The sequence below is a fragment of the Microtus pennsylvanicus genome, chromosome 12 (assembly GCF_037038515.1).
Source record: "Microtus pennsylvanicus isolate mMicPen1 chromosome 12, mMicPen1.hap1, whole genome shotgun sequence".
Classification (NCBI taxonomy): Eukaryota; Metazoa; Chordata; class Mammalia; order Rodentia; family Cricetidae; genus Microtus; species Microtus pennsylvanicus.
The window spans coordinates 44,787,578-44,805,243 of record NC_134590.1 but is presented as its reverse complement, the minus strand read 5'-3'; the positions used below and the strand labels follow the sequence as shown (position 1 = coordinate 44,805,243).

General features: G+C 41.1%; 1 protein-coding gene across 4 annotated transcripts in view; it reads left to right on the top strand.

Moving 5' to 3' along the window:
* Tbc1d19 (TBC1 domain family member 19) overlaps positions 1-17,666 on the top strand; it is a 118,944-nt gene that overhangs the window by 66,644 nt on the left and 34,634 nt on the right. For all 4 annotated transcript variants that reach the window (XM_075943526.1, XM_075943525.1, XM_075943528.1 and 1 more), the window contains 2 exons: positions 5,423-5,507; positions 8,406-8,450. In XM_075943526.1, the coding sequence (XP_075799641.1) occupies positions 5,423-5,507; positions 8,406-8,450 (130 nt within the window). The remainder of the gene's footprint in view (positions 1-5,422; positions 5,508-8,405; positions 8,451-17,666) is intronic.

Sequence of the window (17,666 nt, the reverse complement as noted above, 5' to 3'; positions counted from 1 at the left end):
CTTTGATCCTTCCAGTGAATTTTCATTTCAGTCTTTGTTTCTGTTTTGTGTTGTTTTTCTGAGTTCATTGTCTCTCAGTTGGGGTTTCCATTTTGTTCAAATGTCATTGTTTGTTTTCTCCACATATTTCTTTATGTGATCCTCTTTGAGATCATCATCTTAACCCCTAAACATTTAAATTTGCCATCAGATCTTTGTAGGGACAATTTCATTTGACTTTTTCATTTGAATGGCCCATATTTTCTCATTTCTTTGTATTTGTTCTTTATGATTTTTGTTGAAAACTGGATATTTGAGTATAATAATGTATCTCTGAAAGCCATACTGTCTTCACCTCTTAGCCCATATTTTTTAGGTATCATTTGGAGGTTTTGTTGCTTTGATTTTTGTAAGTTCTTTCCAAACTCAGCATGAGATACAACATTAAGGTCTCTCCAGAACTTTTCTGAGCCTACATTTTTACCTGGGCATGGAAGATTACCTTCTCAGTTTTTCCGTAGTCAGAGGCATTTGTTATAATGTCCTGTCTCCTAACAGGAGGAAAAGAGAATGGATCAGGGGTGGGAGCAGTCTGCTCTCTAAATCCAGGACCTTGGCTTCAGCTAGAGAGCAGTGGAGGTATGTGTGACAGCGGACCCTTTCCCACCTCCACCCTCTGCCTCTGCACCACTCCAGGCAGACGCAGTAGTCACCGGTCAGGGATTAGGTGTCCAGAGTGGTGTGCAGCGCAGCAAGGAAGGACCTGTAGCTCCCACTGTGACAGGAAATTCCGAGTCTTATTTCTCTGTCTGTAAGGAACAGCAAGCATGCTGGAATTTTTTGGGACGTACACTATAAGGAAGTAGCAATCATTACTAGAAAATTTAAATTTGGTTACTTACAAAGTAAGTAAAAATCCTATTTGTATTGTGTGGCGTTATGCCTGTTAGTTATTTGCTTTATAAAAGTATTAAGAACATATACATGACTGCTTCTCAAGAGTAGGGAGAGGGTAAATGCTGCTGTGTTGTGAGCTAGCATTGACCATGTTAGCCACAATTTACCACTGGAGGTCCCCCTGAAAACTCCAAGGTATCCACAGACTCCATGCTTCCCAGATAGCTCTGTGAGACATCGCTGCCTGCACGGTAGTTGTCTGGATAGGAAGACAGCGTCATGGCTTCCTGCTACTTCATTATCGTCGTAGAATCCTCTTGATAGCTAATTCTTAGAACCACATAAAACGTTCCATTCTTTCCGTTTGAGTTTTGAAATTGGGTCTTGCTATAGCCCATGCTGTCCTAAAACTACTGATCCTCCTGCCTCAGCTGAATCTCAAGACTGCAGGGATGCCTGGCTCTTCAGGGTAACCTTATTCCCTTATTTAGATGAAATGCAGAAGATAAGATCCCAAGCTCGTACAACTACAAGGACCCCAAGCCTGTTCTATGTCCAAAACCCAGTAAGCCACACTGCCCTTTAAATTATGAAAAATTTAAGGCAGGGAAGAGTGCTTTTCAAGCCATTCTTGAAATGATATCATTTCTTCATTAGAAAAAATACAAGCGGGAAGATTTTAGCACTTACATGTTAACCGTGTTGTCCAGATGGTACCCATCATTTCTTTTGTGGTTTTCATCACACAAATGACTTTTTTCTTAGAAACGTTGAGAGGAAATATACTTTGATATATTAAGAAAGCTTTCGGCCCAGGTAAACTGTTTGTAGACCTTTTTGGTCTAACTCTGTGGTATAAACCTTCAGGTCGTATGAGTGCCTGGTTTCTTACAATTCTTCTAAATAATGGAGAGCCCTGCTGTGAGTAAGCTCACCTACTACATTTCAGTTTGCTTAATTGGTAAGTGACCACTGCCTTCTGAGTGTGCAGCCCAGCAGGTTTACGATGAACCTGGCAGCTCTGCTCATATCCCAGGGTTGCGCCCTGGTACGTACTGTCTATGCACTACCCCTGGCATTCTCACTTTACAGTCCCAGTGTTCCCCTCGGGCATCTCAGATGTCCTGCCTTCTCGGGGCCACAGGCAGCAGCGCCTCTATGGGATATATTTAAGCACAGTGCTTCTTCTAAAGTTACTGTGCTACCCCAGCCTGCTAAACTAAGGGGATGTTGATATAAACATTTCCTTAGGATTTTCCTTGGTTTATTTTTGGGTATTTTTGCCTTTATTTAGAGTTATCTTAGTTAATTATTTGTACCTAGTTTATTATTTGTACTAGCTTCCTTGAGGTTCTGAGACAGAAATCTAAGTGGTTTGATTTGCTCACACTCGTGGTATCCACAGGGTTGCATTATTTCTGGAAGTTCTGCAGGAGAGCCCATTTCTTTGTCTTTCCCAGCTTCTAGAATGATGTTCATGCGTTGACTTACAGCTGGTTCCACCATTCTCAGAGGCAGCAGTAGACAGCATCGTCAAGTCTCTCTCACTGCCCTGCTGCCTCTGTCTTCTTTATAAAGATCACTATGATTATGTTATGTCCAGTAATACAATCCTGGGTAATCTTGCCATTTACATATTGTCAATGTAATGACATCTATAAGATCAATTTTTTAAAATAAATTTCGAGATTATAATTACACCATTTCTGCCTTCCTTTTCCTCCCTCCATGCCCTCCCCACAACTTGCTCTTTTTCAAATTAATGGTCTTTTTCTCTGCAGTTGTTTAGCTTTCAAATATACTTATGTACTCTGAAATGCATAAATACAACTCACTCAGTCCATATACTGTTATTTGTATTTGTGTGTTTCAGAGGTGACAATTTGGCAGTAGATAACCAGTCAGTGTGCTTTTCTCAGGGAGGACTGCTTCTCCTTGTTTGTCTGGAGTTCTTTGTCTAGGGTGGAGGTCTCATGGGTTTTCCCCCTTCCACATTTCCATGGCTCTTGGTCTCTTCCTTGGTCAGGTCATGTTTAGGCAGCTGTGTTGCTAAGATTTCATGGATGTAGCTTCAGATATTTCTAGAAGACACAGCCTCACAGCAAACTTTCAGCTCTTTACTAAACTTTCTGCCACTTTTTCAAAATGCCCCCTGAGCCTTAGGTACAGGAGTTGTTCAGGAGACTCCCAAAGTATTTTAGGCTATTGCTGTTGCCCTTGGTTGGCCCAGAAGTGGAAGGTAAGTCTTTATTGCTAAGGACACCATGCACGTAAGATACAAGACAGAGGGCCCTGTGCTGGAACTGACCTGAGTGCCTCCTCCCTGAGTACCATCCTTAGGTGGCTGGTTAGGTTTCCGATACCAGGCTTGATTTCCCTGTTGGTGAGCCAGCCTTAAGTCCAATTAGGCTACTAGGCTATGCAGACAAGTATTGCCTCCTTACTTAGGGTTATTGTGAAACAGGTGGAGACCATTATAACTGATCAATTATGGACCCCAGTCCTAACTGACACATCTAGAACAATTCCTGTGAATAAGGCTCAGGGATCATTGTGAAAGAGGGGACAGAAAGATTGAAAAGACAGAGGAAAGAGAGTTTGCTGTGAGATTGTGTCTCCTGGAAACCTGTCCGAGAGACTCCACTCATGAAGTCTCATCAATATGGCTGACTAAATGCAATGTTAAGTGTTTTCATTGTTAATATTTACAACCTAATATCCATTTTATGCCATTTGTATCCTAGAAAGGAAACGTTATTTCTTAGCATAACTGAGCGTATAATACTAGCATGCCTGTCTTAATGGAATTTAGTGTTACTTACTATTTAGTGTAGTGTTACTATTGAGTGTTACTATTGAGTGCTAGGCATATGCCCACTGACACAAAGACAACTGTCCCCAACACCTGGCATTGATGCTCCACCTTCACAGCCCCAGAGCTCCCCTCTCCACTGCATTCCAACTGTTCCGTTTCCTTCCCAGGGTACTCTTCTCCAGTCAGCCACACACTAAGGTTCTCAACCCTTTTCAAGTGTTTGACCAAACGGCACCTTCTCAAAAACCACTCTTTATGGACTGACAAGCCCTTCTCTGGGCCTCCTTTATCTTGTTCCTGCGGGACTTGCCACCTAGTGTGCTATCTGATTTACTTTGGCACCACTCTTGCTGCTTGTTACCTCCCTTCACCGTAACTGGGAGCAAGGTTTGTTTGCATGACTTTCTTTTGATGTACCCCCTACTTCATCCTGGCATTGTGCTTGGTGGATCGTAAGAGCGAAAGAAGACAGTCAGCTGACTTAGAAATCTGCGCAAATTCTCAAAAGTGGAGTTTGAAGTGATAGACATAATTGAAAGGGACAGAAGGTTGACGAGGCGTATTTCAGAATTATAGAAGTCCTATAAACATAAATATTGAAAAGTAGGGATCATTCAAAAATATAATGCTTGAGTGTTTCCCAGAAGTGGAGATACAGAGTTTTAAGTTGAAGAAACACGGTAGCTGAGCAATATAAACAAATCCCTAATTAAATATTTCAAGGACAGAGACTAGCAAATATAGAAGACTACTAACAGTTTAGCAATAACTTTAGATAAAATTTAAATAATGTGACATACCCAGGTACTATTCTAAATACTTCCTGCATACCAATTAATCCCCACAATACACTTAGACCTTAGCATTGTTATTATATGCATTTTACATATACTTATAAGGACACAAATACTTAGAAGTCCAGTCACTTGCCCTTGTCATCCAGTTAATAAACTGTAAAGCTACAGTTGAAATTAAGTCTAGATGGGTACCTGCCCTGCCACAAAGGGTCCAAAATCATTCCTCATTCTGTGCCCATTTTTCTTATGCAGTCCTCTTTGTGATGAGTCGGGATCCCGGGTCTTCTGAATGTTTTAACCTTCCTGAGGACTGGACTCCTGCCCCCAGTTTCAGGCTGGTGTCAACAGTCCAGCTGACGCTGTTCTATTGGGTTGGTCCTGATTGCACCCTCTCTGTTTTATTTCTTGATAGAGTTGCTGTGTGCCCCTGCTGACCGGGACAGTCAGCTTCTACCTGTATTGGGAAAACCTTTGCTTTGCCGCTGCCACGCTTTCTGGGGATGGAGGCCCTCCCCATTGTAGCATACCTATTAAGTCTGATTCCCAGTCCCTGTACCTCCTCGGTGCTTGTGTGTGATCACCCACAGGTGCCCCGTGTAGTTCTCATCTGTTAAGTTTCTCAAGATGATTTTAGTCTCCAGATAAAACACAGGAAAATGATCACATAGTTAGCAACTTGCGTTTTCTGATGTTTAAAGTCTGGGGACAAATTGGGGAAAATCCTCACTAGAATTGGCTGCCTTCATGAGGAGTCCCTCCATGAGCACTTAGTGCAAGTCTACCAACAGAGGGCGCTCTTCCCATTACAAAGAGCAGCCCCAAACTTAAGCCATCCCACTCCAGGGCTTCCTCTGTATGAAATTATAATTAATTTAATGGTTACCAGTTGTTTTATAGCAGTGCTCATTGTTTATTTTTCTAATGTTATATCCAGGTATTACTTTGTTTTTCACGGGATACGTCTGTACTGGGTCATTTTGCATACAACAGCGCTTCACCACCGAAATCCTACATCCGAGGTAATGTTTTAATAATACTAAAGAGAAAGTACTACAGACTTACATAATCGTTCCAAGAATATTTGAATGGTTTATAACTTATATTGGTATTTCCAGTTTTTAAACTGAAAATTACTTCTGATTTCTCTGCAATAGTAACGACCGTCTTTTCCTTTCAACGTCAGCACCCAGCAACAAATCCCAGATCGTCCTCCAGATCACAGCTGCCATTTTAGTCCTTGCCATCTCCTGCCTCCTCTGTCCCATTTGCACCAAATCTGTCGGATTTTCTTCTCTTCCCTACCCATAAACTCGCCTTTTCAATTTTTCTTAACTTTTTTTTTTGTGAATTAATCTTCAAATTTGTCTAGTTCTGCTAGGCTTAAAATTATAGCATAAAGTACGTGCTACTCCCCTCTAATTTCTCTTCTAGTGCTCTGTCTAACGCTAGCTGCCTCATCGTGTCCGTGCCGCCGTCTCAGGGGCCTGCCATCGCCGGGAGACTGAACTAACTTGAGCCCTTCTCTCTTTTTCCCTCATCACCCAGCACTAAAATCTCACTGCCCCATTGTCTGTTTGTGTGTGACCCTTCTGCTGCTTCCATGAAGAAAGAACCCATTTACCCAGGATTTTATCGCTGCTTGGTTGTTCCAACTTTTGCCCTAGGTAGGATAAACTCCATCATCTTGTGTTGGAGTCAGGCTTTCCCAACTTGGGGCTGAGATGAATACATAAAAACTTTCTTTTCTTTTTATCTAAAGAGAATGTTGGGGTAGGGAAATGGCTCAGTTGATAAGTTGTCTGTGGTGCAAACACGAGGCTCTGGCTTTTGGTTCCCAGTAAAGCCAGGCAGAGCAGTGTGCACTGGGGTGCAGAGACAAGTGGATCCCACTCATTGGTCAGCTAGCCTAGCTGAAGCTTCAGAAAATAAGGTGAAGCTGATTGGAAGATAATTGACTATGATCTCTGGCCTCTACATGCAAACACACACACACACACACACACACACACACACACACACACACACACCCCTACATCCCATCCCGCACATAGAGTGATGATGAAATTGAATTACCTAGTGGACTAAAATGAGCTGTAATTTAAGACCCTCCACCTGCCATCTTAACCTCATCTTCTTTCCCTCCCTGATTATCTCACACTGTCTATATTCATCCTCTCCCTTCCAGAGCCCCAGTGCCTGAGGAACTTCACATTTCAGGCCCGCAAATTATAGGTCCTTGCTGACCTAGCCTGTCTCATGTCTGCCAGCCTATCATCAGTTCCCTCCCCGAGCACTGAAACCCTCAAATCCATTTAAAAGAAGTCAGCAGTCCTATTCCGTCATTTGTGGTTTGGCCTGGGTTGTAGGCCATGGGAGTGAGGACTGTACCCTATATTTGCCATGTTTGTCTCGATGTCTACTGCTGTGATCACCTGTGTGTCCAGTTCTTCTTATTCCATTGTTTCTTCTCACAAAGATCAGTTTTGTGTGTCCCCACCTTAACCTAAGATGGCCACACTTTTTACTCTTCTCCCTGCCTTATACCCAATTAAAAAAAAAACACTTAATAAATTTTAATTCAAATCCCAGTGCAAAAATCAATGTCTTTTTAGTAAATGCAGAGTTGCTCAGAAAACTGTCAAGCTGAAAGCCCCCTGTCTTCATTAGGGTTAGAATTGCTGCGAGGAGACCATGACAAAGGCAGTGGCTTATGCGTCCATATTACAGTTCATCATCAAAGGAAGTGAGACAGGAATTCAAACAGGGCAGGAACCTGGAGACAGGAGGTGACACAGAGGCCACTGAGGAGTGCTCCTTATTGACTTGCTTTTCAGGGCTTGCTCGGTCTGCTTTTGTATAGAACCCAGGACCACCAGGCCCAGGGATGGCTCCACCCACAGTGGACTGGGCCTTCTCCAGTCAGCCACTAATTTAAAAAAAAAAATAAATGCCCTACAGGCTTGTCTATTTACAGCCTGGTCTTATGGAGGCGTTTCCCCGACTGAGGTTTGATCCTTTTGGATAACTTGGCTTGTGTCAAGTTGACATGAAACTAGCCAGCTCCCCACCTCAAGTTACTCAGTGGATGATGGGAAAGTGAGCAGCTCTTGAACATTACAGAGAACGGACTGTCCCAGAACAATGCTGTTTTCAACCATCCGTCCTTTTTCTCTATCACACAAACTGTGTTGGGAGTCAGGATACATGACTGTTACACAGTTGACGATATTTAGTTTTGGCCAGGTGTGGTGGTGCACACCTTTAATCCCAGCACTCAGGAGGCAGAGGCAGGCAGATCTGTGTTTGGGGCCAATGTGGTCTACAAAGTGAGTTCCAGGACAGCCAAAGATACAAAGAGAAACTCTGTCTTGAAAAAAAAAAAGATATTTCGTTTTGAACTCTTAGCACATTTTCTAAAAGTACAAGCTAATGGGATATGGCAAGACGTCAGACTTACTTTACTGAGCAGTGTTTTTAAGTTTAGAAAAACAATTGGATGCTGATAAATTATTTTCAAGTGCTTAAGGAAATTGAAAGCAATGTTTAAGCAATATTATTGATTTTAATTCCTTTTAATTCCTAAAAGGATTTGTTGGTGTCAGACACATGGCTGACAGATTTTCAACTAATTCCATATCAAGAAAGAAAATAAAGTTAGACTGTGGTTATTCTTAAAATTCCATTCATTATCCATTCGTTATTAGGACATTCACAGAATGTTTTTTTTTTTTTAACTAGGTGGTGGAGGTGCATGCCCTTAGTCCCCAGCACTTGTGAGGCAGAGACAGAGCTCTCTTTGAATTTAAGGTCTAAAATGCAAGTTCCAGGATACCAAGTCTACACAGAGAACTCTGTCTCAGAAAAACAAAAACAAACCCAGCAAACTCTGTTTTACCATCTGCGGCTTTCTCTTACAGGAAAGCTAGGACTGGAAGAATACGCTGTCTTTTATCCACCGAATGGTAAGTGTTGCTGCTGCTTCCCCTGGAAGGAAATGGGGCAATGACTGCTTTTGTTCTGGGCTTGTAACTTTCTCATTCTGTCCTTAAAATGGAACACAAAGTATCACCTAAAATATTCCTTCCTTCTATAAAAGGGATATTTTAGTGACTTTGTCCATGTTTGTGTAGTTTAATGCCAAACTGTGCATGTCCTCTCCAGCTCTTCTTGGAGCCAACACATTTGTGAGAAGCTGAGTCAGCGCAAACGCCCAAGTCTGAGGTGTGTAGTTTTCCTTGAGCAACACTAACTAGCTCAACCAGGGCTTGCACTTTCTGTTATCACCACAGGGCTGCAGTCAGGAAAACAGACCGCCCTGTCTGCATCAGCAGCCAGTCAGATATTTATGAAATACAAATTTGTGAAGAGAATCGTTGAACCTGCTGAGACATGATTGCACAGGACCCAGTATTTACTATTTAGACATCCAGTCTACAGGTCTTCTAGAAAGCATAGAAACGTGGTGTAGAGCTGTCCTTATCCTGCTGGTATTAAGCTACACCCTGAAGAACTTTTGCTTTAGAGGAATTAAGAGCTTGGGCATTATGACCCAGTGGATCTGCGTTCAGATCTGAGCTCTGCCAACTTGCCCTCTGACCTTGGTTAAGTTTTGTGACTTCCCTGACGTGACTCTCATCAGCTTGGCCTATGGATAACGATCACTTTATGTGTGCTATGGAAACAGGAGCACAGGGCCTAATGTAGTGGGTGCAGAAGATGAAGCCATCGCAGCTATGTTTAGCAGTGTCGAGCGCTATCTGAAAGCCAAGCGTGGCTCTCCTGCCTGTTCCGTCTGGTACTGTTGAGCTCTGTGGCTCCTGATAGCTTTGTTTCTTTGCTCTTCTTTTGTCTTCACACATTTCCCCGACTTTCCACCTGCTTTCGTGGATCAACTTGTTAGTTACTAGAACCTCTCCCTCTAGTTCTGCCCTCTTCTGTGGCTGTCCCAAACTTGGTACGACCCAACTTAGTATATTATTTTCCTGTGCCCCTCAGGACAAAAACAAAATTGAAATAACAAGCAACCAACCTGTACCTGTCTGAGTTAACTGCCATTTTCATCTACCCAGTTACTCAAGGCCTGAAGCCTGGAAGTCATCCTGGATCCCGTCTTGCCTGCCCCATCTGTGTCTCCAGATTCTTTCACTTTCACCTGCGGCTGTCTCCTCCCCACTCTCCTCCGCCTTGCCCTCCATCTGACCCTGCTGTCTCCGGGAACTGTAATGGCCATCTATACTGCTGCCTCTTCCTCACCTTTTCTAGTTTTTGGGTTTTGCCTCTGCCATCTCAATTATACCTCCAAAACGAAAGTCTGAGGATTGCTGTTTTTCTTAAAGTTTCCTAAATTTGCTGAAAAGTTTAACACCCAGGCTTCTCAGTATGACACAGATCGTGGGACCCCTGGAGTCTGGCCCCTGCACATTTGACTCCCTAGCTTCATATATTACCATTTCCCATATTACTTTTTAAAACTTAATACCGATATCCAACTGTTTATTCTCACACACAGCCACAGTCTCTGCCACGAGCTCCATGCTGCTTTCTATCCCATGCCCAGCACCGTTTCCCGCTTAGGACAGACCATCAGCCTTTCTTCCCTTGGCCATCGAGGAGGCTCAGTTCAGACATAATCCTGCTGGAGTGCATCATTAAATCCCTCGTAGGGCCCAAGAGAGTGTTAAGGGTCCTTCTCTTGGCTTTCATGTACCAGGGCAGAGAACTTTGGCATCTCTCACCTTCAGCTCCCTCTCAATGGTGCAGACTTCTGAAGGTCCAGGACTGTATTCTTGTTTCATCATTGCCCTTCTAGTATCTCGCAGGTAGTATTGTTGCAGCTTGTTTACTTGAACTAAATTAGACGTGTTTTAATTTTAATATCTCTGTGTAGACATAATTTTTTTATCCTTCATCCCAGGGACTTAATTTTCCAATAACTTTTTATATTTAAGAAATAGAAAATCAGAAAAAATAAAATGTCTCTAAGTAGCTGAAAAAAAGTGTTCATAGACTCAAGTTAACAGGAGGAATTGTTTAGAAGATTAAACACATGCCTGACACATGTCAGAACTAAAATGTAAAGACCTCAGACAATAAAACTTTATACAGGAGCACTCCAGGAAACCATCCTGGGACTGATTCATATAAAAGCCAGGAACTCTCTGATCTTTACAAGGTTGTAACACATTGTAATTTCAGCTCCTTCATGTATGTGGGAGGTACTGGGTGCTAACCCTGTGTCACGTATACTAGGCACATGTTCTACCACTGGCATTATCTCTAGCCCTACGATAAGATCTTTAAAAATCATTTTGAGACATATGTACATACAGTCACAGCTATAATTTAGGAGCAGTTGTGGCTGCATCAGCTAATATCTTCTGAACCATACTAAGCAAGCCAGAATTATGTTAAGTATATTGTATGTATTATCTCATGAAATCCTAATAATAAGGCTGTAATACAGGTATTACTGTCATTCAATTTACAGAAAAAGAAACTGAGGCACAAAAGGCTAACCTACCCAGCTGGTGAGTGACAAAGCCAGGCTTTGAACCCAATATATCTGGCTTCAGAAACAATATTTTTATCACTTGCTCCTAAGCCTCAGAACATGTAACTGAAGTTATTATAGTATGTTTGGAAAGAAAAGAAAGTGACTACAATATTGACAAAGTAAAAAGTTCCATATAGGAGTCCTAAAAACATTTCTACACATACTAAAAATACATAGTTGAAATCAAGCTGAGATAAACTCATAGCTATTCATAAATTTAATTCTACAGAATCACTTCTTTTGAGGTGGTCTTAGGACTTACAGAGCCAAGGACACCTTTCTAGAGACCAAGTCCACTTAGTGCACGGACTCCTTTCTCTGCAGACAGGCAATACTACACAATGCTTCTCATTCTCCGCCCTCTGCCAGAATAATACACTTTGAAAACTGAGGGATATCTATAACCCTACCACAGCCAGAACTGGCCTGACTCTGCTGGGCAGAGAGAGACGTTCACTTGCACCACTCTGGAGTACTGACCCTGACCAGCAGTCGCTCCCATGGACAGAACTTTCCTCACCGCCACCCACATGCCCCCTTCTCCCATCTGTGGCTGCCTTTCCTGGAATATACGTAAGAGCCAAGGTGGCATGAGACATTACCTCACTGAAGAATCGTCAGTGGACAGATCCTTTCTAATAATTAAGTTCTTCTTAAACAAGAATTCTGATCTGAGGGAGACATCTCAGATGTGTCTTAAAAGTTTTTCATAGTTTTTGTTATTATTCAACATGTATAGATTGCCTCTGTTTGTTTGCTGATTGCTCATTTCCTGCTCTGTCTCGATGCTGAGTGACCACAGTGTGCAAATAAAGGACCTGCTGCCAAGGACCTTTCACGCTAGTAAAGCAGATATGCAAGAAAGAAAGAAAGCAAGAAAACATTTGAGACTGAACAGTAAAGTATCAGAAAGGGTAGGGAGTGGGGGAAGCCTGGCTGCTGTAGATAAGGCAGATGAAAAGACACCTCTGGGAAGCAGAAAAGAATAGAGTCCGAGTGAGCAGGGTGAGCTATGGATAGCAATGGGAAAAGCACATCTCAGAGGGAGAGCATCGCATAGGCCAAGAGTAGGAGCAAGACAGATGGTCTGAAGAACACCACGAGGGGTAGGGTGGCTTCTAATGAGTTGACACAGGGTAAGTAGGAGAGGCAAACCAGGCCAGAACTGGGTGGGATCTGACTGATCCGTTAAGGTTACTCAATGACAGCTTGTATTAATTTCTTTTTATTTATTTAATTTCTTCCCCTTGTAGATAAGCTGTACTTCATTTTTTTTTATTGATTTTTATTGAGCTCTACATTTTTCTCTGCTCCCCTCCCTGCCTCTTCCTTCCCTTTCAACCCTCTTCCAAGGTCCCCATGCTCCCAATTTACTCAGGAGATCTTGTCTTTTTCTACTACCCATGTAGATTAGATCTATGTACGTCTCTCTTAGGGTCCTCATTGTTGTCTAGGTTCTCTGGGATTGTGATTTGTGGGCTGGTTTTCTTTGCTTTATGTTTAAAAACCTCTGAGTCATCTCTCCAGCCCTTTGTACTTCATTTTTTACATACTTAGTAGATATTTTTCCCCATTGCTGAAAAGTGGCTCTCTCCCTATTAAATGTGATAATTCTGGGATTCAAACTGCCTCCTCTTCAGAACTCACTGCTGTTGCTTGTACTTTAAAATTATTTGTTTAGTGGTTTATGTAAACTCTTTCTAAAATTATTATATTTTTATATTTGTGCCTACTGAAATCTCAGTTCTTTTAGCTTAATAGTGAGCTAGTGATTAGATAAGAATTTCCTTAAATGTTTAGAACTAATTTTTTAAATTAAAACATCCCTCAGTGTTTGCAAATTGCCTTGGAGTGGGTCACACCAAAGGTTATCTAGGCAATTTACAACTCTATGTGGGTCTTCACTTCTTTTCTAGAGGCTAAAAGTCAGAGTGAAAGCTGGGTTCTCTGTCCTTCCTCAGTCCCTCTGTATTCTATACATGGGAGATTTCAAAGTCCTTATTTCCTTATATAGTTCCTTTCTGAGCCTCTTCCTTTCCATGCTTTTCAGTCTGTCTATTATTTCCCCCATCTGTCATTCCTTCTTCCTTGGGGCCATAGTTAGTGCATTTATTGGCCTTTAAATGCTCCTGACAAATGCTGCCTGGCAGGCCACTTTAGTCCTACGAAATCCCTGAGACTGCAGGTGTAGCACAGCACATCTGAGCATGGCTTTCAGGTAGCTACTAGACAAGTCACAACACAAAGGAACGTTTTTTTATATAAAGATCTGTATTGTTCTCTCTCACACCAGCAAGTTACATCAGGAATGTGGGCTGCTGTTTTCACGGCTGCTGCCAAGCTCGAGAGAAGGGGACGGCAGTAGGTGGGCAAATTCAAATGCCACAGTTCAGTCTTCCCAAAATTCTCACTTCATTAAACATTCCCCTTGTTGTAAGGGTATTATTTTTATTAGATTTTTTTTTTTTTTTGGTTACGCATTGGAGGGACAGTGTTTGGGAGTTGCCGCCTCCATTCTTCCCAATGATGGCTTCTTCCGCTTTCTGATTAGCACTTTCGAAAATCATCCTCGCTGTTCTGTAGAATGTGACTGTCTTTAAAATGTAAACTTGAAGAGAACAGATTTTAATAGTTTTGATGACCAATATATCCAGCATTTATAATCATATGTAGCATAAAGTCTGTGTTCAATAAACATAATTTGATGGATATTCAAATGAATGAGGAAACTAATACAAAAGAATTCAGAGGAATAAGAAGAGAGAGGAAGAGATTTTCCTATGATAACAGGAAAAATCTGCCTTAGACTTCACTGTGAGTGATTTTAAGGTTATAATGTACTAATCATTAATCACTAATGACGTTGAGTAGGGAAGTCTTGGGCTCTAGAACGGTGATTGTCAGCTGGGGCCTCATTTCTATTTAGAGCATAAATGTAAATTTGGATTCACATTTAGATATTGTTATATTGTGATGGTTTGGGAAATTCTTAATTACTTAAGTAAAGTATCAAAGTTATACTTTAAAGTTTTAATTCAGAAAGATGATTAAAATAGCTTAAAAAACCAATTTATCCATTGTCTTCATCACTATCTTTACTGACATGTTGGTTATATGTAAAGGGAGAATAAACAGAGGAATTTATTATTTCAACAACTGAATGTACTAAGCAATCCCAAATGAAAGTGTCTACCCCCTTCAACTGGTGTGAGTCAAAGTGAATCCAATGTAAGCTATACAGACAGTGAGGAAAGCGGGGAGCAGATTTGCTAAGTGTGAAGCGTGTTGATATTTGTGGGGTTTGTGAGTCATATTTACTATCTATGTCTTATTTAGTTCAAGATTTATTTTTGTTGACAGTGTTTTCTGAGCTTTGGCAAGGGTGTATTAAGGCACCTCTTTGTACCGTTAGTCATATCACAAGGGATGGGCAGTTAACATTTGAGATCTTCAGATGCATGAGGGAGACATGATCTTAAAACAGCCTCTCATGGCATACTTGTGGAACGTGGAAGCCAGATTCAAAACATGCTTGGATGGTGGCCAGGTGAATGAAACTTGACTCTTGAAAGGCTAGAGTGTTGCGAGGCAGAGGAAAAGATTGAAGAAACTGGCTAAGAAATAACCCTATGTTAAAGAAATCTAGCGTGCATCCTGGAGCGCTCATGCGGTTTTCACTGATCCTCAGGCCTCTTTTTTCCACTATCATTTTTCTGTGTCCTTCTTCAGACCATGGAAACTTTTTGAAGCGCTCTTTAATCTTAGTCAAGCTTTTCTTGGGTTTATACTCATACTTAAATACAATTCTTTCTTTGAAGAGCATAAATAGCTATAGATATTGGACATCACTGTTTTACTAAAGATTATACTGGTATGTTTTAAGTACAGCAACTCATTTGTATTTAAAAGGAACCCAGCAAAAGTCCATTACTTAAGGATTCAGAGCAGGGTGGTAACTTGACTAAAGTCACAAAGAATTCAAATCTGTATGACTTCATCGAGTCTTTGTTCTTTACATTGTGTTGTCTAGAGCATTCTGTGCTATATCATAATCACACATTTATAAGTTTTTACTTGACTTTTTTTATAAGCCTTTATAGTATTTGTGAACATTAACAGTATTATCTGCACCTCACAGAAGATGCTGTGCTGGATTCTGAAGATGATACATGGTGTTGAATGTGGTCCTTGCTTTATGTAGAGCAGTTGTAGACATCAGATCTTGGGAGGATTTAGTGAAAGTTTTACTGGCCATGGGTGATATTGATGTGCACACCCCTCTGTGCTGCTCCATCCCTGTAATCTTCCTTAATAAAAGTGCCTTGCCCTGATTAAGCTATGACTCACTTAGTAATCCTCAGAATTTGTAGTAGATGATGAAAATAGCAATAGAGCCATTTCAACCCACCAATCAAAATGTTTCAGCAAAGGCTTAACAGGAAAGACTATAGAGATTTTTTAAATATTCTATTTTATTTTTAAATGCAAATGCTGTAGGGAGTTGGGATACATAAGAGTTCAAGTGCGGTGACTATCATGATAAGGTTAAGAAGTTAAGGATATTTTTAGGTCATAGCTCCCTCACTCTAATAGAGTTTTGATAGAATTTTTTGTATGCAGAATTATCATTAAAAGCTCCTGAAGTATGAAAGTACCTGATGAAGCCTGGTGATGGTGTATCTAGTGTGCTATCCCTCAGAGGCTCTGGACTCAGGGTCATGTAGTAAAAAGGAAGCAGAAGTATCTCAGGTTGCCGGGCCAAGTCACAGGTTTGGATTCCACTCTGTAGACATTTAACCAAAAGCAGAATTTGAATTTCAGTAATGAAGGGTTTATATTTCATTTATTTTAACTTCTATAGAGGCTACAGAGTAGTTATCTAAGTATCAGTTAATTAAACAAGTAAGAGTTCAGCAGATGTGTGGTTGATAAATGAATGAACAACAGAAAGCCATGGATACAGAGGTCTTCCTCATAGTCTGAGGTGACCTGTGGTGGATGGATGGATGGGCAGCAGGAAGCCCCAGATGTTAAGGTCTTTATCATGACTTAAAGTGATCTGGATGTAGAGGTCTTCCTCATAGTCTGAGCAATATTTCAGAAGAAAGCTTGTGCAATTTCAAAAGTTATTTAGGAACCTGAGCATTTGGAGAGAGGAGCAGAAATTAGGAGGCTTTTGCAGAACCACAGGTAAGAGCTCATCAGAGTCCAATTACAGACCCTGGATGTAGGTAACTAAATAAAAGGTTTAAAAATAGCCCGGCAGATGCTCTAGGCTTCATAGGTTCTTTCTGCAAGCATGTAATAGGCACAATTATATTTTTGGTGCAGTGCTTATTTTAGTGGATAGATAAGTAATAAGCAGTTCCTATGCTCAAAGGACCTATATTTTATAAAAACTAAAAATGAATCCTAGGGCAGTGAGATAAGAGAAGGAACATGTTTGTATTAACCACTGACTTCTGTCAAGTATTGTGTTGTGTTACATTATCTTGTTTGCCTAATCATCCCATTGGCAGCACTCTATAGGTGAAAGCTATAACTCTCACAGGACCCATCTATCATAACTCTAAATATTATAAGTTGTTAATCAAAGCAGTAATCTGGTTAATTTTTCTGCATTTTCTTGTCTGGGCACAGATACGTTTATAACAATCCAGAAGGCCATGTTTTAGATTTTGTGACTGCTCAGCAGTCCCCAGAGTACAATATACACAGCTCTTCTCATCCTGTTCATGCTTCCACAAAGAACCTCCCCTGAGTGCAGTACACATCCATCAGGACTAAAAAGAACATGGAAGCTTGTGAACTGGCTTCAGGGAATTTGACCTGAGAGTGTGTGATGGTTACTCAGAAGACACAGGAAGTTTGTGTAGTGTTTCTAGTCAGATTAGAGCCTGAGAGAGTTCTGGAAGAACAAATAGGTTAAATAACTTCCCTCCATGTCTGTAGACGGTGATAGAGCTGAAATTGCATAGTGTTGCCTAGGTACATGGAGGTTTGTGCCTCAGTCAGTCAGGGCAGGTCAGCTGGCACAGGAGTATTCTGTGATGAATTGTTTGGGGTGAGAAGTCAAGGACTGTTGGGAGATGATTCTGTTGCTGAATGTAGTCAAAATATTTTGTATATAAGTTCTCAAATAACCTGGTATCTTTTTTAAAAATTTAAATTTAAATTTACTCAGGTACAGGACTGGAGGAAAATGTCATTGCCTAAAGCTAAAGAGGATGCTGTCCACTCGAGAGGGAGAGTCATGTTTATAGGGTAGGCAAAAAGAACGATGTTGCGCTTGTAGCCAAGTGCACAGCTGGCCAGAAGGAGAGAATATACTATAGCAGGTACCAGAACCCAAAGAGAACCAGAAAGCAGTGATAGCCTAAAGGTTTCTTTCCTGTTTGTCGGGGGATATACTGAGCATCTATAGAAGCAGCATCCAGAAAGAGGTAAGATCATAGGATTTCACAGTTTCAATTAAAGATTAATAATGAGAATTCTGGTAGAGAGAAGGAAAGTAAATATGGCAGAGTCTTGGAAGGAAGCTGAGATTAAGAATGGTCAGAAGAATCACAGGAAGCAAAACATGTAAACTGAAGTTTTGGGAAACAGCCTTATCTGCCTTATCATT